The sequence below is a fragment of the Tiliqua scincoides genome, chromosome 6 (assembly GCF_035046505.1).
Source record: "Tiliqua scincoides isolate rTilSci1 chromosome 6, rTilSci1.hap2, whole genome shotgun sequence".
Classification (NCBI taxonomy): Eukaryota; Metazoa; Chordata; class Lepidosauria; order Squamata; family Scincidae; genus Tiliqua; species Tiliqua scincoides.
In genome coordinates this window covers 20,705,768-20,727,947 of record NC_089826.1, presented here as the reverse complement: position 1 = coordinate 20,727,947, position 22,180 = coordinate 20,705,768, and the positions used below count along the sequence as shown (strand labels likewise).

At 43.3% G+C, this 22,180-nt stretch overlaps 1 protein-coding gene across 1 annotated transcript in view; it reads left to right on the top strand.

Moving 5' to 3' along the window:
• Positions 1–22,180, top strand: part of LOC136655351 (beta-mannosidase-like) — a 71,269-nt gene that overhangs the window by 19,793 nt on the left and 29,296 nt on the right. The window contains exons 6-9 of the mRNA XM_066631724.1: positions 6,490–6,665; positions 12,995–13,105; positions 18,118–18,269; positions 19,750–19,867. Of these exons, the coding sequence (XP_066487821.1) occupies positions 6,490–6,665; positions 12,995–13,105; positions 18,118–18,269; positions 19,750–19,867 (557 nt within the window). The remainder of the gene's footprint in view (positions 1–6,489; positions 6,666–12,994; positions 13,106–18,117; positions 18,270–19,749; positions 19,868–22,180) is intronic.

The window sequence follows — 22,180 nt, the reverse complement described above, 5'->3', positions numbered from 1 at the left end:
AGTGCAAAAGCAGGGGAAAGGTGTGGGGGAGGGAAGATCTCTGTATAGACATCACAGCAAGACCAGTGCAAAACCCCTTGCACACAGAACCAACAGATGGAAGTGGGGGGGGGCAGATCTCCATACATACCAGTGCAAAAGCAGGGGAAAGGTGTGGGGAAGGGAAGATCTCTGTATAGACATCACAGCAAGACCAGTGCAAAACCCCTTGCACACAGAACCAACAGATGGAAGTGGGGGGGGGGGCGAAGATCTCCATACATACCAGTGCAAAAGCAGGGGAAAGGTGTGGGGGAGGGAAGATATCTGTATAGACATCACAACAAGACCAGTGCAAAACCCCTTGCACACAGAACCAACAGATATTTGGTTTACTCTGTTTGTAGTTAATCTGTGGAACTCCTTGCCACAGGATGTGGTGATGGCATCTAGCCTAAATGCCTTTAAAAGGGGATTGGACAAATCTCTGGAGGAAAAATCCATCACGGGTTACAAGTCACGATGTGTATGTGCAGCCTCCTGATTTTAGAACTGGGCTATGTCAGAATGCCAGATGCAAGGGAGGGCATCAGGATGCAGGTCTCTTGTCATCTTGTGTGCTCCCTGAGGCATTTGGTGGGCCACTGTGAGATACAGGAAGCTGGACTAGATGGGCCTATGGCCTGATCCAGCAGGGCTGTTCTTATGTTCTGATTAATGAACCTCTGCTGAAATTAATGTACAGGTTGAGCCTCATTATTTGTGTGGATGGCAAAAAATACAGCAAAAAATATAAATATTGCTATATAAATATAGCAAAAATATAACACTATAGCAAATCAATTTAAAAAACAAAGTTTCTTTGCTCTGGTGATTTAAAAACAGCCTTGCTGACCTTTGTGATGTAAGATAAGATTAAGAAGACAATCCATCGATCAGTCCGCTTACAAAGGCGCTTCACTCAGTCCCTCCCTTCACCAATGCAAAGCAATCACCTTTCTTTCATGTGCTCAGGGGGAAGGGAGGGGTCACCTGGAGAGAGAAGGATTGATGGATTGTCAGCCAGCTGCCCTCTCTCTCTCTCTCTCTCATTAACAGAGGTTATTGTTAAAGGACTGTTCAGTTTTTTAAACTGATTTTAAAGGGATGCATTTTTCCCCTTCTCCAAGGATCAGCACATTCCTTCTCAGTTGCAAGGGCCATTCGTGTTGAGTCAAATCCATGTATAAAAAAACCGTGTATAAATAGGCTGAACCTGTACAATGAAAATGGGCAGATCTTCTTTCATCTTCAGTTTTCCTTTCATTTTCAAAGCAAAATAAATGAAACGAGAGGTGTACACTCCTTTTTCTTTCCAGTTCATTTTGAACAGAAATGCAAGTGCCTGATAAACAACTTCCTGATTTAACACATGACCAGTTCCGGGTTTCCATGGCTGCCCTTGCCTAGACCCAATGCTCATTGAGCACTATCAGTGCCACAGGAACTAAAGAAGTACTACAGGCACTTCAGTCTGCCCAGGTGGGTCCTCCGGTGGGGGTGAGCCCTTGACCAGAGCTGATCTGACTGATCTCTGATATCCCCTGTACGCAAGAGAGAAATTGTATTTGTTCTCAATTCTAGCAGAAATTGAATGCAAAGGTATTATTCTCTCCTGCTGCTGTGATTGTGTCACCCCTTGTCTTGCATTTAGGGTGCATTCCAGTCAAACTCTTTGAAGGCCCATTGATTTTAAACAGAAAGGTTATCAGGTGCTTACAGTAAATCTCTCCTGCTGGAGTCAATGGGACCTAAACATCCTTTGGATGAATTATGTCCTGAATATTATGGGCAGCGCCATCCTAACTTACACTGGAACAGGTAGGCCAGCGGGTCTGTGCTGTATCCAGCGCAAGTTTCAGACTAAGGGCCCAATCCTATCCAATTTTCCAGCACCGGTGTAGCCGCAATGCAGCCCCAAGATAAGGGAACAAATGTTCCCATACCTTAAGGGGACCTCTGTGACTGCTGCCCCATAACAAGATGCAGTGCATACCCCATTGGCACAGCAGCACTGGCACTGGAAAACTGGATAGGATTGGGCCCTAAGGCTGTTACAGATCTGTATATAGTCAATGGATAGAATTGCAGCCTAGGATTGTTAAAGAATTTCCTGCTTCAAGATGTCACTTTCAACCATGTCACCATTTCCAAGTTAATGACATCACTTCTGGTGGATCCCAACAGTTTGTCATTCTAAAAAGTGGGTCTCAATGCTGAAAAGTTTGAGAACCACTGTCTTATTGATCAATTATTTAAAATACTTATGTGCCATTTTTCAACAAAAAAGTTCCCAAAGCAGTTGGCACACCTAAATACAGATCTACACCCCTTACGACCTTCCAGCCAGTGATAGTTCACCTATGTGATGGTCAGTGTTGGTCAGGAGGTCACCCCCCCATACCTCCAAAGGTGAGGGGAGCTCTGCTCCCCTTGCCTCTGGAGGCTTTTCTTAAACCTCCTCTATGAGGCTCAGAATGCCCCAATTTTGTGAGAGACGCGATTTCTGGTTTCCCAGAGGAAACCGAAAGTCACATCTGTCTTGTGATTCCGGCATTCTGAGCCTTGCAGAGGCAGTGCACAAATGCATCACTGTCGTTAAGCGCCACACAACTGTTTATGGCTGCCTGTCTCAGAATGGCTCACAACCTAAAAAAAGATGCAGAAGAAACACCAGCAGTCATTGGAGAAAATGCTCTACTGGGATGAATAGAACAGTTGCTGTTCACCTGAGGAATAAAAGAGAACCATCACCTTAGAAGGTGCCTGCCTGCTCAATTAGCAGGGCTAATCAGTGAGATCTGTACATTAGTTATGCAAATCATCTTGAGTGTTTAAGCTGTTTCAACCTGGTGGCCCATTTCTGAAATGATCACTGTCCTCTGAGTTGATTCACACAACATGTCTTTTAAAGCCTCAAGTTTGTCTCTTCCCCATCTTATTATTATTATTAACAGTATTTATATACCGCTTTTCAACTAAAAGTTCACAAAGCGGTTTACAGAGAAAAGCTAGACACAATGGGCTACATTCATTCTTTCAAATTCCACTTGCTTCACAGACCTGCAGTAGAGAAGAATTTCACTTATTTCCTTTGAATCATTTGTTCTGAATTTTCTATGACCCTCAGATAAGTCAGGGATTAAACTTAGGGGGGGTGTCTGACTATAGTTTTGTCTGATTTTACTAAAGGCCCGATCATGAAAAAATAACCTACCAGTAATTGTTATCGAAGAACTGTGCAGTCTCTATTTAAAAATATAGTAAAAGATCCTAAGATACATTTTTATTCATTAACTTTTAAAATTCTGTTCTTCACAATCTTTTTGTAATCTTTATCAGAGTAAGTGCACTGTAAACAATATACCAGTAGAACAGTGGTTCCCAACTTGGGGTACATGTATGCACTTGACAGAACCTTTATATATATATATATATATATATATATATATATATATATATATATATATATATATATATATATATATATATATATATATATATATAAAATTTATTTATTTATTTGATTTATACTCCGTTTTTCTCCCTGAAGGGCACCCAAGACAGCTAACAATCAGGTAACAATTTAAAAATTAAAATGGTTAACAATCAGTTAAAATCAGTTAAAATACAATATAAAATACAGACAAAAACATTATAAAAACAAATAAAAAACAAACAATATAAAATACATAGCAGTCAGCACTAAAAACGCACAGTAAAAACATTGATTATTAAATGCAGTGAGGAGGCTGTCCTCAGTTCAAAGGGGGGATAATTCCATAATGCAGGTGGGACCATCGAGAAGGCCCTGTTTCTGGCTACCATCTCCCTCACATCTCAAGGGCAGCACAACCTACAGGGCCCCCTCTGATGACCTCAGAGAACAGACCGGACTATATGGAAGAAGGCGGTGTCTCAAGTACGCTGGTCCCAAGCCGTTTAGGGCTTTAAAGGTCAAAACCAGCACCTTGAATTCAGCCTGGAAACGAACAGAAATGAGGGCTTATGTTATTCATGTTTACAAACATTTAGCTAATGTGAGGGGTACAATTTATGGAAAAGGGCTGTCAAGGGGTATGCAAGTGAAAAAAAAAGGTTGGGAACCACTGCAGGAGAACAATTAATCAAATCCTTCTTTATGGTGCCTGGTGTGTTAAGCCAGAGGCTCTACATGTAACATATAACTTAAAACACATAACTGGGAGTGTGCTATTCAATTCACAGCAGAGAGATGAACAACAAGGAATGACTGTGAGCAAGAGCAGCTGCACATAGTTGTAATCCTATTTACTCAGAAGTAGATCCATTACTTTCTGTAGGTTATTCTTAAGTAATGGTGCACTGAATTGTGGCCTGGGACTTTGTTTCAAATGGAAACAAGGATTACTTCCTGGTGTTTTTAAAAAAACAGACCTCTGGCAAGCATTTGCAAAATGGTATGAGGCTGCAGCAGGGTCTGCTAAAGAGAATGAGGCTTGCTTGTTTTCAGTGGAAGCCTTGCTTTTTTCTCAGGAGGAGAATAAAAGATTAACTTTGGCTGCAGCTTGCTGGTGGAGGTGTTGCCTTAGAGATTAATAGCCCTCTGAATAGCTCTGCATTGCTTCTCTGGTGCTGCAACTTACTTGAAAAGCCCTGACCCCTGAGAGACCTCGCAGATAAGGCAAAGTGATGATCAAAGCTTGATTTATTGGCAGAAATTTCTTGCCCCATAGAAGTATCTACAGAATTTGTATAGCATCTGGTTTAGGACCAGAGATCCTAACAGGTTTGAACACATAAACGTAGCAGGCAGCCCAATCCTGAGCTGCCTGGGGTGCCCAGGCTCGGCAGTACCGAGAAGGGCTGCTGCCAGATCCTGCACCTCCCAGGCTGCCGCGGGAGGCGCCTCTGGAGAAGGGGACTTTCTCCACAGACCCGCCTCCCATCCCACCCCAGGCGCACCTCCAGCCTGCCCCCCCCGCATCACACCTCCCCGGAACGCCTACTCCCTGCCCCTGTCCCCGTTACCGTTCCACAGCTCGGTGGTCTGGGAGAGTGCCGAGCCGCGGAAGCTGGGCGACCGCCGAGCACAGGATTGAGCCCCTAGTTTGTTTATCTCTCTTGGTTTGAGCGTACCAACTTCTGAATGAGCTCAACAAAGCACTTGCAACTCTCTAGAACAGACGTTTTCAACCAGGGTGCCATGGCACACTAGTGTGCTGCAAATGATCTGCAAGTGTGCAATGGGAATTTGGGGGAAGGTAATTTATTATTAGGGTCATTGGGGGATGTTTAGCCCCCAACCAGCAGCATGGTGTGCCTTGTCAATTATAAAAAAACTGATGGTGTGCCTCGACAATTTTAGCCCCTCATCAGTGTGCCCTGAGATGGAAAAGGTTAAAAATCGCTACTCTAGAAGTTCAGGTAGAGACAGTTAAACTGTCACTGTTAACTGTCACAGGTTATTGACAGGTTCTTGGAACAATCCCACCCATGGAATGTTACGTCGCTCTCTGCAGGTCCTGTATTCGATGTTGCCCTTATTTTAAACAGTATTAGCGTGCACTGACCTGTAATTGTGTCTTATTCTATAAATCACATGGGGGATATGGACAGTAGCTAGAGAGGCCTGACATCCCACTTGACCACTCCTCATGAGTGTTGGCTGACAGGAAATGGAGTATCAAACCACACACCATCAGCATAGTATTGTCTGTTCAGTTTTTGCAGCAGGGAAGGTCCTGTGCCTTCTACCTCCAAAGGTTGGCCTGGCAACATTTTATTAAGAATATTACAAATATTTTAAATAAAAATAAGGTATAGGGGAAAAGTATTACAATTGCAGTGACTGAAGCATGTGTATTATTAATTGTCAATATAGCTACTGCCTGTATGTTCCCCATTTACCGTATATCCCATCTCTTCTGGAAGCTCAGGGTGGTGTACATGGAATTATCCCATTTTTCTCCTTCTCTGGAGAGAGATAAGCAACTTTCGTACAGCTACCCTGTTTAGCTTCTTGGTTGAGTGGGGACAGACTTATTAGTTAAAATTTTATCTGCACCCCTATTCCTGTAGAGCAACTGTTACCCTGCACATGCCCAATCTCGTCTGATCTTGGAAGCTAAGCAGGCTCAGGCCTGGTCAGTACTTGGATGGGAGACTGCCTGGGAATACCGGGTGCTGTAGGCTTAAACCATAGTCTTTCGAGACTGAAGGTTGCCAACCAGAGACTATTCCTGTGAGGTATTTTAGGCTCAAAGGTGGTGACTTGCCCTGGGGCACCAGTGTGTTTCATGGCTGATTTGAACTTCATGGGAGGATGTGGACTCAAGTCTCCCCAATTGTAGTCCAGCACTCTAATCGCTAGAGTGCTCTGGCTCTCAGAACAATCTCAGTGGTCATTGAATAAAGGGGTATATAAAATAAATATTGTGCTCACTGCTCCTTGTAACACTGCTCCTGTTGGCTTTGTTTTGTATTTTTCAGTGCAAAGCTCTCAGCAGTGGAATCTCTTAATAGAGTCGGATTTTGATGTGGTCAGCTCAAAGCCAATTCCTGGTTATGTAACAGTGCATGTCCCTGAACTACAGACGGAGCAAACTCAGGCCATTGAGTTTCATCCTGGAGAAGGCAGGATTGCACTGCTTGTCAAAGTGAACAATGTGAGGGGCAGTCCTGCTGAATGCCAAGTATTCCCTCCTTTATAGATATCTCGGAAGCATTCTGAGTCTTGCCAAAAAGAATGTAAAGGCTTCTAGGTTGTAATGTGAGTGTTAGTACTTTGCAAGCCCATGCATATAACCATGAGCATGATCCAAGCCAAGGTAAGTTCCAGTCTTAAGTCCCACAGTTTTCAGTGGGAGAGTTTAATATGCGCTCAGGTCTGTCTTGTTAACTTCAGAGTGTTCAATTTCCACATCCTTTTTGCTCTGTTTCTTTGTGGCACGTTATTGGTCTGCAGGTAAGAAACCCCAGCATTCTTCCAGTGTTTAAAGCTTCCCTGTTTGCCCCAAGGAACTTACAATCTAATATTTGACATAGAGGACTCAGTGAATGCAGGGATAGGATATGTGTACCTCAGCAATGCAATTCTGAATGTATGCCTTCAGATGTCAGTGAAACTACAGCTGCACTGATGGCAGTGAAGCCTAGTTAATGCACCTTCAGTGCTAGTATGAATACAGCCCCAAAGTGGGATGGAGGCTTGGGGAGGACATAGGAAGGGCAGGAAGAAGCTGACTCATGCTGTATGTCCTAAACGTCTTCCAGATGATGGAAACACCCAAGACGTTGGCACAGTGGTATACCAACATCAGAGCTGGCATACGAACAAAAAAAAATAAAAATGAAACAATGGGGTGGAGAAAAAAAAAGAACATTTTGACTCTCACCCCTCCCAACCCATTTTCATGTGGTGGAGCATAAGACTACACTCTGCAGTCTCTTGCAGTGCACCAACCCCAGTACTAAAGCCCTTGCTTAGGAATACCAGAATGCACATGGCATGGTATGGGGCTGTACCACTATAGCCTCATGTGGCCCACACAGAGTACACACACATGGGAACTGTAGTGATGGAACTATGGAGAAAGGGCACTTTGTACATATTTGGGAGCTTGGGGGCTAAAGGGATTATGCAAGAGGCTTCACGGAAAAGGTAGAATTTGAGGAGCAATAGGAAGGGAGCTAGAGGAGGCACTGCATTCTGTGTCTGCCTTCTACTCAGTAAAAATCCTGTCTTCCTTTGGAGTTTTCTTGGAAGCATGTGTAGAGATCACTGCTTATGTTTGCTTAACCTTATTTATTTAAAAACATGTATAGCCCTCCTGAGGATATGAGAAAAGAGGTGAGAGAAAGAGCTGCCCAAGGCAAGTAAGAATTTGTAAAATACAGTATCAACAATAAAAGGAGCATTCACAGGCCAACAATATAAACCAAACTCAGGGGCTTCATAACAGGACAGGAAAAAGCCTTGCTGGAAAGTAGCATCAGAAGCAGCAGCCCAGGGTGATGGTGTTCTTGCCACTGCTCCCTTTCTTTCCCCTTCCCCACTGCTACTCCTTGGCGGCATGATGGTAGCTGACAGTTACAAGCCAACAGCTGGCAAGCTGCTGATGGGAAATCCACTGCTGCGTCACCAGACTGTGATTGGTTCACAAGCCTAGAACAAAAGAGCCCTTTGGCCTTCAGCACATGCCTTCAGCACATGTCTCTGGCCTGCAGAAGCTCAAACACCTGAAAAAAGAGGCAGGGCAACAAGCACAATCAAGGCCAGTTTCAGTTTCCTTCTCTCCTACTCACACATGTTTTCCTGATTGTGTCAAAAGCATTTGCATTGTGAACTTCCATGTAGCAGTTATTTTTGCGTCAGACCCTGGAAGAGGCCCTGGATATTTCATTTTCAGTAACTACACTAATACAGACTGGATCTGATCGGGTAGGAAAGTGCACTGAAGGGATCATTTGAGTTAATATCCAGACCTGGCCAAAACACGTGCTGTTTGATTCTACAATTCTACCTCCCATGTTTATTGTGGGTAGAATGGATCACCTCAGACCTTCCTGACCTCCTCCCTTATAAGTATGTTTTCAAAACTGGCTGACTCGAGGAAGATCATGAGAAAGATCCTCTCCCTGCTACCCTGATTTGAGAGAGCATTGGTGGACCAGGAGTTAATCTTCCTGATGATTGTTGTCAGGAACATGGGTGTAGCAAGCAGCTACCTTCTTCTTCAACCCTGTGGCCACTGTACTTGGCAGCAGCTCCAGAAGAGAAGGCAAGGTGGAGATATTTCACTTGCTTTTCAAGGAGAAGGATTGAAAAGAGGATGGGGCACCAATAGACTGGAGTAAGCAGGCAGGCAGCAAGTGGGTTCAGGGCACAATGTATCCCTTGGCATTTTGTGGCTTCCCCAGCCTGCTACCCAAAGTGAGCACTTCGATCAGATTCATAGGTGGGCTGCTCCTGTACATAGCTGAATAAATGCATTTCTTCAATTGTAAAGGGCTATTTTTCATTCATGTTGGACATCTTGATAGGGCTGCACAGGTGAAGCTTTTGTAGCATGACCAGGGCCTGAATACAAATTTATTCAATTTATCAGTTTATTTTGTAAGCAGCCTGACCCTTGAAATCAGTGGTCAGAAGTGTACACACATTACATTGTATAAACATTGTATAATGTATAAACATTGCTTATTCTTGTGTTGACAGACAGATTTTTGCCCCCTGATATGTTTTTGATATTGATGCTAAATAATTCCTGACCAAATCTATGCAGTGTACTCAGGCTACTGCCTTTTCAAAACTTCAGCCCTGATCACAGCCAAGGGGTTGAAAAAAAACTATGTACCTGCTGCTGCATTCTCTAAATAATTTTTTTTTAAATGAAAGTGCAGAGGCAGTAACCACTTAATTCAGTAAGCAGTGAGTTCAGAACCCCAGTCTCTTATGGGGTTCTTATGAGATTCAAGAGGGCAATCTCATAAGTACCTGACCAGGAAGTGGCAGGTGAACTGCCTGTTTTTTGGAATATCCCTTGTTCCCAGCATACCTGACTGCCCTATTGCAGGTTATTTCCCTGATCATTTCCTTGGTGTTATAATCTTACAAAGCTCTGAGGTATGCTTTGGTATATCAAGGGCAACCCAAGTCCCTAATTTTTGTAGGTGGGCTCTGTTTTGTGTGTGAAACAACTGGAGATAGACAGTTGACGGAAAACTCATTTCTGGGTTGTGTTCCAAGCCTGTGACTGCCTGAGCTGACTGCAGCCCTCTAAAAAAATGTGTGATTCCACCCTGTGCACATACAGTTTTCCAGCTAAGCAGCAGCAGATAGATGTGCGGGGATATGACATCACTAACAGCCAATGAGAAAGCTCCAGCAGTGCTTTTGCTTCTGATGCTCTTCTCTGTTTTACATAGCAAGGTGGAAGATTCATATCAACAATGCTTTACTCTCTGTATTAGAATCCATGGGAATTTGCAAGCTATTGCTTAAAGTAATTCCAAATCATGGAAGATGGAACATTAATAGCTAGGCTATATAATTGTGCCTTGCTGGTAGACATGAGAAATCATATTGTTAAAATGGTTTCCTCCTTTCTTGCAGTCTGTGAGATTCTCTGCCTATTGATGTGTTAGTAGGTTCATCACCGATCCCTCCATTTCATGGTTCATACATTCTTATTCCCTTTTAGCAGATTGCTACATCTAGTGATACAATTGTGCGCCAGCATTTTGTTGTTATTGCATGAGAGAAGCTATTGCTCAGCCTGTATATTTTATTTGCGAGGTATAACTAAAAGACAATTGAATCATGACTGTAGAAGAATTGCATGTTATCTCGGTGACAATATTCTTTAAGCCCCCTTCAAATGAATAAGAGCACTTTTTGTGTGTGTGCAGTGTATAAGGAGAAGCCATATTAAGTACATAAGGAAACGTTACTTTTCAGAATGCAGTGTAAATGATTGATGATGATAATACAAATATAGATTAAAATGGGTGCATATAATGAATGCATTTAATCCATGTAAAAATGGTTTAAAATAAGTCATATAATATGATACCCAAACAGTGGAAGCTCAGATGGCATATGCTGGATGTAAGGCATCCTGTAGTGCTAAGCCCATTCCAGAAGATTGCATTTCATTTTTTTCCCCTGCATATAAAGTTATAATTGTGGGTGGGTGAGGGTTTCCTTTGCCTTTTCAGGGCACTGACTCTTGTTAAAGACATTTTGGGTGTGACAGATCCCATATTTTGTGGGTTGCCTATCAGCAGCCATTTCTCAGTCATGTCCCTTGTGACTTTTTGGTCCCCTGGTAAATTACTGAGACTGTTCCTTACAAGTTTCTGTGAAGATCTGGTGTTCTCTGTGACATTACCTTTTGGGCCGTGGGCTATGTTTTCCCGTATGTCAGGGCTTAGCCAGGCTTGGAGATGGTCAGTGGGGTTGCTCTTACAGGGGCCAGAAGAGGAATGAGTTCCTAAATATTTCTAGTTCTAATCTGCCCCACATAGGGTCCACCCCCCCCCCCCCGCTTGAAGTATGGAAGAACATCTTATAATAGGTATTGGCAGTGGCATAGCGAGAGGGGATGCAAAGCACTAAGTTTTGCAGGGAGCCTCACCGCAGTGTGCAAGTGGCCCCTCCCCTTCAGAACCATTCCCAATGGTGGGAGCAAAACAGAGGCAAATGAAGGGTTGGGGGGCAACTTTCACACTGTGGTGAGGCTTTCTGCAAAACTTAGTGCTTTGCACCCCCTCTAATACAAGGTGGCTTGTATTAGACACTGCAGCATCTTTATAGTTAAGGGTTAATTAAAGAATCAAAATGCTGGTGTTGCAGTGTATGCCTATGATGAGATCTTGTTTAGAAAAATTTTCTGGGAAGAAGTCATTACTTATACAGTATTAATGCTATATTGCAGCAATCATTGATATTTGTGGATACATACGTCCTTTTGATTTATCTACCTGTAGTGTGGAAGTTAATTTAGGAACAATGAAAATGGACTTTCAGAATTCTCACTGTTGCTAAAAGTCTTATATTAAAGTATTGGAAGGATAAGTACCCTCCTATCATAGCTGAGTGAATTGAGGATCATTTAATGTTATCAACATTTGAACAACCAGCTTGTACACAAAAACCATGAATGGACATATTTGTGGATATTTAGAATCCATTTTGAGAGAGAGAGAGAGAGAGAGATGTGTATATATGTGTGTGTGTGTGTGTGTGTGTGTGTGTGTGTGTGTGTGTGTGTGTGTGTGTATTGTATTTACTGTCTAGGGCAGTGGTTCCCGAAGTGTGCAAAGTTTCCTAAAGAGGCACTTGCTGGGGCATTGAGGGCCACCTGCTGCCCTGGCAGGGAGAGCTCAGCGCCAGTCTCCAGACAGCAGCAGGAGGCTCAGCAGGCAGAGCGGCAGTGCACAAAACTGCAGCTTTCTCGCAGCTGAAGTCCTCCTGCCCTGACCCTCTTGCTGCTTTTTGGAGACTTACAACGTCCTTCATCCCAGAAGCCGGTAATGGTGACATCATCATATGACATGTTTTGTGTCATCGCCACTTCCTTCCGAGATCCAAGGGCATCACAAGTCTGGTAAGTTTGGGAAGCACTGGTCTATAGATTTAGTTTACAGTATAGACTACTATAAATTTATAGTCTTTTTAAATGATCCATTTGTTGTTGTTGTTGTTTTGTGTGTGTGTGTGTGTGTGTGTGTGTGTGTGTGTGTAATTTTCTCTTTTCTGTTTTTTTTTTAATTAGTTGTATTTTTTCCCCTCTCACTAATAAAGGGAGGGGGGAAAAGAAAAAAAAAACTGCTCCAACGAGGGCCAGAGGAGGAACGAGTTCTTAAATACATGCAGGTTCAGGTATTAAATGCCTGCAGGTCCCTTGCAAGTTCCACCCTCTCCTTGAAGAGCAGGAAAAGTATCTTGTAATAGATGTCAAGTGTCATGAGGGGCAGACAATATGCATTCTGTTCCTTTAGTGGTTCAACCCGGATTTGTAGCAAGTTCTGAATGCTGCCATATGCTGGGTCTGCACAGACTGAGGTGATCCATAATAGGTACTTGGGTACGGTTTATTCTGGAATAAGTCTTGAATTTGTCACTTGCTTAGGGGACTAGGGCAGGTATTATATCAGGAGCTGGCAGAAGGTAGATGGGAATCTACTGACAGATCTCTGGGTGGTCTGCAGTTTATAGGCTAGGACTTCTTACTCACAGTTGTTGAACTATTAGCTGCCTTGAGTACCCTTTGGTGTGAGAAAAACATGGGATAAAAATCCTATAAATAAATAAACTATTTTAAATGAACTTGCAAGGAAAAAGATTCTCAACCGTGGCCGGGCTTGTACGAATGTCACATACCAATGAATGTTGGTCTACCACTTCAGAAAAATGAATTGGAGTATGGGGATGAACTTTGTTTTCACTTGACTTTGATCTTTCAGTCAGATTTCTTACTTTCATTTTAAGAGCGTGGCACTGGATACTTGGTGGCCAAGAGGACATGGAAACCAGACTGGCTACAAGATGATGACTACGTTTATCATTGAAGGAGGATACAAGATTGAAAAGTTTTCTAAGGTGGGCCAATTCTCCTTCCTAATATGGCACACAGCAGGCTAATGATCCCTCTCTACTCTGAGCAATGCACGTGCTGCCAAGGATGAATGTCCAGTCCTTATATTCTGCAGTTCTGCCCCCATTTACGCTATGTAAATCCTACCAAACTCAACTGTGTTCAGGATTGTTGCCAGAGGCTACAGGTGGTGCCTTGCCCGTTTGCTCCCAGGCACTGATAATGAATGCAAGTGTATAATGCATGCACTGGTGAAGACAAATTTTGGGAAGGACATAGAAGAGGTCTAGGGGTATCTTTTGGCACTTGTCTGTGTCTCTCTAAGAATGATGGAGTGGGAGGGTTACAGAGGTGTAAAGGGACTTTTGCCTCTGAAGCTTCCCAATCTGCTTACACACACACACACATTCCCCCCCCCCCATGAATACAGCACAGCTGATTTTTGCACGCCTGCTCCTGTGGTGGGGGAAAAGGATAGGATTGGGCTGTCATTCATTTTCATCACCTGTAGAAATTACAAATATTATTTGTATTCCTCTTCTCAGTTCCAAAGATTCTTTTACACCCCTTGTTTTATTAGAAAGAATGCTAAAATGTATAGCTGGTATATATTTGAAGGTATGGCAGTAAAATATGCCCGAATAAATAATGGGGAAAAATGTGTCCAGATTTTTTTTAATAGATGGAAACTTAACATTTGAGCAGATATGAATTTGACAGTATTAGTCTTTTTTAATGTTTCCTTTGTTTTAAAGTTTCCTCATTAGTCTATTGTTTCTTACTTTGTAAATAAACTCCTTGGTTAAGTTTCATGCGTTTTGCCCTGGATTGAAAGAAATATTACCATTCCCTCAAGGAGGCTACTGGGTTTTGTGCTTAGAAAGCCTAGGGCTTATGAGAAAATGGAATGGTTAAAAACCGCCTGTAAGCCGTAACGCCTGTAATTTCTGGAACTACACAGTAAAGACTAGGGATGTATCTTGGCATCTCTGTGTACCTTCCTAGGAGGGCCACTTGCTCACAGCCAAATAAAATGTAATAGTCTCCCCATGGAGATTTAGGGCCCAATCCCAGTGCAGCGGTGCCAGTGGGGCATGAACTACATCCTGTGGTGGGGAGGTAGTCACAGAGGTCTCTTCAAGGTGTGGGAACATTTGTTCCCTTACCTTGGGACTGCATTGTGGCTGCAACGATACTGGAAAGTTGGATAGGATTGGGCCCTTAGAGAGAAGTTTAGATAATTTTTATTTAAAGTATTCACATTTTTATATCACCCTCCAAAGAGCTCAGGTTGGTGTACATAGTTCCTTCCCTCATTTTTTTCTCACATCAATCCTATGAAGTAGGTGAGGCTGACTGGCCTAAGGTCACTCAGGAAGCTTCATGGCTGAGTGGGGATTTGAACCTGGATCTTCCAGGTCCAAGCCCAACTCCCAAACCACTACACCATTCTGGCTTAGATAACAGACAAAAGAGTTTCCCACAAAACCAAACACAGCCATTGGTTTCGTATTATTTGTATTATTACATGCCAGATGCTTAACCACCAGCCTATACTTGCAGTTCCAGGAAGTCAACATAACCAGGCTATATCTCAGGTTTTAACTGGACTGCATTTGGCTTGATGAGTCACGAGTCATGCAGAACTGAGAGATAAGGTCTGCACACCACATTTTTCAGGGTGCAGAGGTAGCTTGTAATGAAAGCTGCCACAGTGTTGGTGTTGTAGTGTAGTGTAACTCTCAGTCCAACTTCCAGTCCAGCCCTTGCAGTTTGGGCTGTGTGTCTCATCTGTCCAGAAGAGTCTTATGTTTCCATGACAGGCAGGGAGATACAATTAAAGCGCATATCATAATTAGCAAATCGATATGCCTTTAAGCTACACAACAGCTCATTTTGGTACTTTGGCCCAAATTCATTTTGGATTGCTGGCAGGAACATTTCATTAATGATTTTATGCATGTATACTGCTTTGTTTTTTAGGTGCTCATAAAAAATATACACTGTTATTAAACATGTGAAACTGCCTTCTACTGAGTAAATTACTGAGTTCACACAGTGTTGTCCACAGCTTGCCAAACCCTCTTCAAGGTTTCATATTTCATTGTGTGTTTGGCATTTTTGCCTCTCACCCTTAGGCCAAAAATCCTTGGAAGGAATCCCCTGCCCTAATACAGGCTCCTGTATAAAAACCCTATCTCACTGGTCTAGCATTCCTTTAAAATCCTTAAAGAAAAAAGCTCCACATCTTTTTAAATTTGTTATTTGCTGAACTGGTTGCTCTTGCAGCTACGTTCTTGACTGTAATTCAGATGAGAAATGGAGTGGGTGAAAAGACTTGAAGTTCTCTAGTCTGGTTTGCTGATCTCTTGACTAAAAATGCAACTTGTCCCTTAAAACGGCCACAGTGCCAGAGGATTAGAGGATAGCAAATGTCACACAAATCTTTAAAAAGGGAAGGAGAGAGAACCCAGGAAACTATAGGCCGGTCAGCTTCACATCTGTTCCAGGTAAGATGGTGGAATGCTTCATCAAAGATAAAATATTAAAACCCATAGACAACAAGCCTTGCTGAGGGAGAATCAGCATGGGTAAGTCTTGCCTCACAAACCTTTTAGAATTCTTTTAAAAGTTCAGCAGGCATGTGGATGCGGGAGAATCTGTGGATATTATATATCTTAACTTTCAGAAGGCGTTTGACATGGTTCCTCACCAAGGCTGCTGAGAAAACTCCACAGTCAGGGAATAAGAGGGCAGGTCCTCTCCTGGATTGGGAACTGGTTGAGGACCAGGAAACAGAGAGTGGGTGTCAACGGGCAATTTTCACAATGGAGAGAGGTGAAAAGCACTGTGCCCCAAGGATCTGTCCTGGGACCGGTGCTTTTCAACCTGTTCATAAATGACCTGGAGACAGGGTTGAGCAGCGAGGTGGCTAAGTTTGCAGATGACACCAAACTTTTCCAAGTGGTGAAGACCTGAAGCGATTGTGAGGAGTTCCAGAAGGATCTCTCCAAACTGGGAGACTGGATAGCAAAATGGCAAAGGTGTTTCAATGTAAGTGTAAAGTAATGCACATTGGGGCAAAAAATCAAAACTTCACATATAGGCTAGCCGCTAAATGCAGGGGTGTCAAATCCCTTTCATACAGAGGGCCAAAGTTAACATTCAGGGCGCCTGCATTCAGGACCGGAAGTGATGTCATTAACCAGAAAGTGACATCATTAAGCAACTGATGTCCAGAAATCAGCACTTTGTTCTCATTAACTGCAAAAGACAGAAGAGAAAGTATGCAAATATTGATCATATTTCAAGATATGGGAGAGCCCAACTTTCAGGTGTTACTGTTTCAGCAGTAACACCTCAGCGCTGCTCAGCAACTGAGAGCCTGAGGGCCGGTTAAAAAGTGCGGCCCCCGGGGTTTGACACCCCTGCGCTAATGGGTTCTGAGCTGTCTGTGACAGATCAGGAGAGAGCTCTTGGGGTGATGGCAGACAGCTCAGTGAAAGTGTTGACCCAAAGTGCAGCGGCAGTGAAGAAGGCCAATTCTATGCTTGGGATTATTAGAAAAGCTATTGAGAATAAAACAACTAATATTATAATGCCGTTGTACAAATTGATGGTAAGGCCACACCTGGAGTATTGCATCCAGTTCTGGTCACCACATCTCAAAAATGAAATAGTGGAGATGGAAATGGTGCAAAAGCGATAGATCAAAATCATTACTGGGCTGGGGCACCTTCCTTATGAGGACAGGCTACAGCATTTCAGGCTCTTCAGTCTAGAAAAAGGCACCTGAGGGGATTGAGATGTACAAAATTATGCAGGGGATGGATAGAGAGATGCTCTTTCCCTTGTCACACAACACCAGAACCAGGGGACATCCACTAAAATTGAGTATTGGGAGAGTTAGGACAGACAAAAGAAAATATTTCTTTACTCAGCGTGTAGTTAGTCTGCAGAACTCCTTGTCACGGGATGTGGTGATGGTATCTGGCCTAGATGCTTTTAAAAGGGGATAGGAGAAATTTCTGGAAGAAAAATCCATCACGGATTACAAGCCATGATGTGTATGTGCAACCTCCTGATTTTAGAAATGGGCTATGTCAATATGCCAGATGCAAGGGAGGGCATCAGGATGCAGGTCTCCTGCTGTTTTGTGTGCTCCCTGGGGCATTTGGTGGGTCACTATGAGATACAGGAAGCTGGACAAAAAGCCTATGACCTGATCCAACCAGGCTGTTCTGTTCTGAAACCTTTATTGGCATATCAACACAATTTGCAATCAAAATTTACAATTGACACAGCAATTTGCGTAACAAACTGGACAATTAAAAGCAGGATAGCAAATTATTTAAATTCTGACAGCGTTACTTTAAGAATCTCAGATAAATAACCAGCAACAGCTGCAGTCAGAGAAACACAAACATCACTCAAGAACTTGGAGAGAGTAATATCAGAAGGGGTAAGATCAGAGGAAATCCAAGAAGTAAGGTAATGATTACGGATATCAAGGTGTACTGGACAAAAAAAGAGAATGTGAGACAAAAAATCAGGAGACTCGTGACAGAAGGGACAGAGCCTTTTCTCCCGTGGGAACGAGGCTGTTCTTATGTTCTTATGACTGAGTTGTTGTCATTTCTTTCTGTTCATGTAGTTTGATTACAGTCAGACTTCAGTCAGGTAGGTGCACTAAATTTCCTTCTCAATAATCATAAGTAGGCTGCATGGGTGTTCTCAGCACTAATATGTGTTGTTTGTGTGTATGAGGAGTGAAATGTCTTCAGTCTTCTAGCAATTTCCAGTTTTAAATTCCTTCTTGCACTGATATACAATTTATAAATGAGAGGTACATTAGCAGGTCTTCCAATAAGATTGAGTTCTTACTATGTTTTTCTATGTAAAAACAAAGAATTTTTACAAGAAGATGCTCATTTTTGTTTGTCCAGATTGCCCCTTTCTTCCATAATGTTGTTGTCTACAACTGTTTTAAGTCTGCCTAAATTTGAATCCTCTGCAGGTTTATTTTCGAACAGTAGAACTTGTACAGGAACCCATTTCTGGATCACCCGGTCTGAGTTTTTACTTCAGAATCAATGGAGTTCCCATTTTTATGAAAGGATCCAACTGGATTCCAGCTGACTCCTTTCAAGATAGAGTAACCTCTAAAACGTGAGTTTGGGTGAATGGTTTTTAAGCATTCTGTATTGATGATTAGAATTGGCCTTTACCCAGTGATGCTGAGTAGAACTTACCAGAATTGATTGAGTTCTCTTTGTAGTTTTTTTCCTCAGGACTATATCCTCCTGAGAATTCACGTTTGAATGTCAAAAAGTCTTTGCACATGGAAATCAAGTGGGCCAGGCAGGTTTCTACTCTATTCTTTTGACAAACACATTTTGCCTATTCAGAAAGATTTGGACATGAACATACTTTCAAATACTTTCAAATGAATATCATATTGGCTTTGTAGAAGAGGATTGTGAGAGGACAGTGCCACACACCCCACTGTGAGTTTTGGTTGGCTCTTTAGGCCAACTGATAAGCCAGCAGAATCAAGTAGTAAAGCTGGATTGTACCATTCTGATTGCTGATGTAGGAACTGCATGTTGAAATGGTCTGCCATACATAAGCACTTCCCTGTTCAGCTTAGCCTTCTTTCTGATGTGTACCTTTCTGTGTGTAAATAAAGATTATTTTTAATGGGAATGTATGGCGAATGTACCTCCCACCTTGCAACCTGAATTGGTATAGTCCATGAAAAGCATTTCACTTGATTCTGCTGAGTGTATAAACCGGCCCTGAAACCTGTAACCTTCTGAAATCGCAGAGGAAGGTGAAGCAGTTTGAGGCAGTGCTGGCTGACCAACAGACCCCTCTAGCAGTGGTAGTGTTCATCCTTCCTGCAAGTGGTTTTTCCAGGATGCAGCATAACTCCTGCACCTCAATCCAGCCATTCTTTATGGTCGTGGGTGCTGTGATGCACATAGGAAGCTTGCTAGCTTGAAAGGAGTGTGCTCAGAGTTGTCGGCTGCAGGCTGCAATCCTGCGCACACTTTCCTAAGACAGTGGGGCTCCCTTCTGAGTGGACAAGTATAGAATTGTGCTTGCAGTCTATTCATGCAGAAGCTCCTGTGTACAATATTCCCGATGCTCTGAGGGCCAAACAAGACAAACTGCCTTTTGCATGATTGGAGGATGAAGCTTGATTTTTCAGATGTAAATACTGATGTAAATACTCAACCCAGGAGCTGTGCAGGCCTCAAACCAGATTGGAACCATGGGGATCTGGGAGGGGGACTTGAACTCTTTCTCACCACCAACGCTAGTGCTTTCTGCCTGTATAGCAACTGTTGCTGGTTTACCCCTGTTCCTGTGTGGGAAAAGCAGACTAAGAAAGGTCCCTTCACCTTTTTTGGATATGGAAGTTGCCTCATTTTTTACTTCCAATACTGCTGCCAGCTTCTTGCTCACTCAACAATCCTGTGCAAGCCTTGCTGAAATGCCGGAAGATTAAGCATGTGCTGTGCTTAGCAGATTGCACACTCTCGAGGGAAGTCCCTTTCTTGAGCTTTTGTACAGTGATGCAATTTTGCTGCAATCACAGCTCTACCTAATTTTACTTAATTTTAATTTTGCTTGTGTTTGACAGGTTACAGCTCCTCTTGCAGTCAGTTGTTGATGCCAACATGAATGCACTTCGGGTGTGGGGAGGAGGCATATATGAGCAGGATGAGTTCTATGATATCTGTGATGAACTAGGAATCATGGTAAGAACACAGTTGAGCTATTGTATCTAATATTGAGTAATAAAATAGGAGAACTATTTTTTTAAACCATTTGCTTCTCTTTTCTCACTAATAATATCTTGTACACTTGAAAAACAATAATAAACAGGGCACTGCACAGCTGGCCTTGCCATGAAGCAACTTGCTTGGAGAGGCACAGTTGGAGGGGTGGTGAACAAATGAGCCCCCAGCCCAGTTGTCTGCCACCTCTCCAGCCTGCCACTCCAGTATTGCTGGAAGGAGAAGGAGAGAAAACAAGCTGTTGCAACTTCAAATTGCTTCTTCCCTCCCATACAATGTTTATAAAGCACCAAGTGGATGGAGAGAAGTGGCAGCCTCCCTCCTCTGTGCTGCTCCTGTTTCCAGTTAATAGAAGTGATTTGTGCTGGGTTCCCAGTGTGCACCGCTTCTGTTCACTTGAAACTGAAGTGGTGTGGAGGAGGGAGGCTGCGTGCCATGCTCTGGGAAAGGGAAGGCAGCGAGTGGGCACCCACCTTGCATGCTTTATAAGTATTGACGGAACAGAGAGAAGTGATTTGGAGCTGCAGGAGCTTTTCTTCCCCCTTGTGCAATGCTAGAGGGAGAAAGAAGCAAAGAAGCTTGCTTCCCTGCCAGTTCACCCACACAGTCATTTGCCCATCCCCCTCATCCACATGGGTGGCACACATGCACACAGGGGTGGCATTTTGTGGAAGGGGAGATTTATGGCCCAATCCCGAGCTCTTACTGCCGGTCCTCCGCTGACTCTGAGTGTTGCAAATGTGCCGTAAGGCATGTCTGCAGCCCTCAGCACCGTTCTAGCATTGGTGCTAGCTCAATGCTGGTGGATCGCCACTCCATGGCCGCCCAAACCTCCGGGTGACAGAGAGGTAGGGGGAGGTGAGGAAGAGGCATTCCGGGGGGGGGGGAGGGCAGGAAGGAGGCAGGCCAGGGGGAGGGAGCAGGGTTGGAGGGAGGTGGGATTGGAGGAGTTCTGCCATGGGCCTGACACAGGCCTGCCATGGACCTGACATGGAGGCTCTTGGGTTCAAGCCCAAGGGTTGTTACAGACTCAAGTAGCCCCCTTGTGGGCCCATTGTGCATTGTGGGCCCATTGTGGCAACTCAGGATTGGGCTGTTAGGCTGCGCAGGTATGGGCCACTGATTAATGTGAGGAAATTCAGAAAACTGGTTTGTTTTCTTTTGAACTTTTCTCTGATTCCAAATACAGAATTTGACTGTTACAGTTTTGTTTCCCCCCCCCCATTTTATTCCTATGAATCTTTTCTTAATTTGATTGCACAAGCCTACCCACTTTATTAACCCAAATTTGCCTCCACATCTTTGTCAGCCTTACCCACCAATGTTAGAAGAGAGGCTTGTGAGTGAGAATGCATGCATGTGTGTGAAAGAAAGGGAGCACAGCTGAGAGGAATTGTGGGCCAAAATATTATCCCCCTTCTTCCCCCTTACACTGGTAACTCAGCCAATAGAGTGGTCAGCTAAACCCCAGGTGAGAGTAAGGGCTTGTAACATGATCCTTAACACACATTGCCAGCTGCAGCAAATTTTAATTCATGTATGTCAGGGCGTGTAATATACACTAGACATGATCCAAATGTAGGGAGAAAACATAGAATGCTCATGTAGGCAAGCACAGGTTCTTCTTTGCACCACCCTAGGCATTCTGCATATGTGAACCACACAAAAAGCTCAAGTGCTTTTGTTTGTTCTACTGAATCTACTGAATTTACCCTCTACAACAGTGCTTCTAAAGTGTGGTTGCAACTCACTGGTGGGTCTTAAGCCCAAGCACAGTGGCCCTCTTGCCTTCCCAGTCTTCTCTGGAGACTTTTCGGCGAGGCCTGAAGACCTTGCTGTTTAACCAAGCCTTCTGACTTCATGGCCTTTTTAACATCTTTTATACATCTTTTAGTTGCTTTCTACAGGCTTGATTCCTCTAAGTACTGCTGTTTTATGCTCTTTTATTCTGACTGTTATCTGACTACTGTTTTTAGGGGTTCTGCTAATGTGTTTTTTAATGTGTTTTTATCTGTTTGTGAAATTATGTTTTAATCTGTTTTATATGTTGTTAGCCGCCCTGGGTCCCTTTGGGGAGAAGGGCGGGATAGAAATAAAGTTTTATTATTATTATTATTATTCCCAGTGGATCTGGTCCTCCTTCCCAGCCTTGCTCTTGCTCTCCCATTACTTACTGAGGCCTCTCCCAGCCCAGTGACCCATTCTGCAGGCCTTTGCAAGCCTCAGAATTATTAATTATTAACAGTATTTATATACCGCTTTTCAACTAAAAGT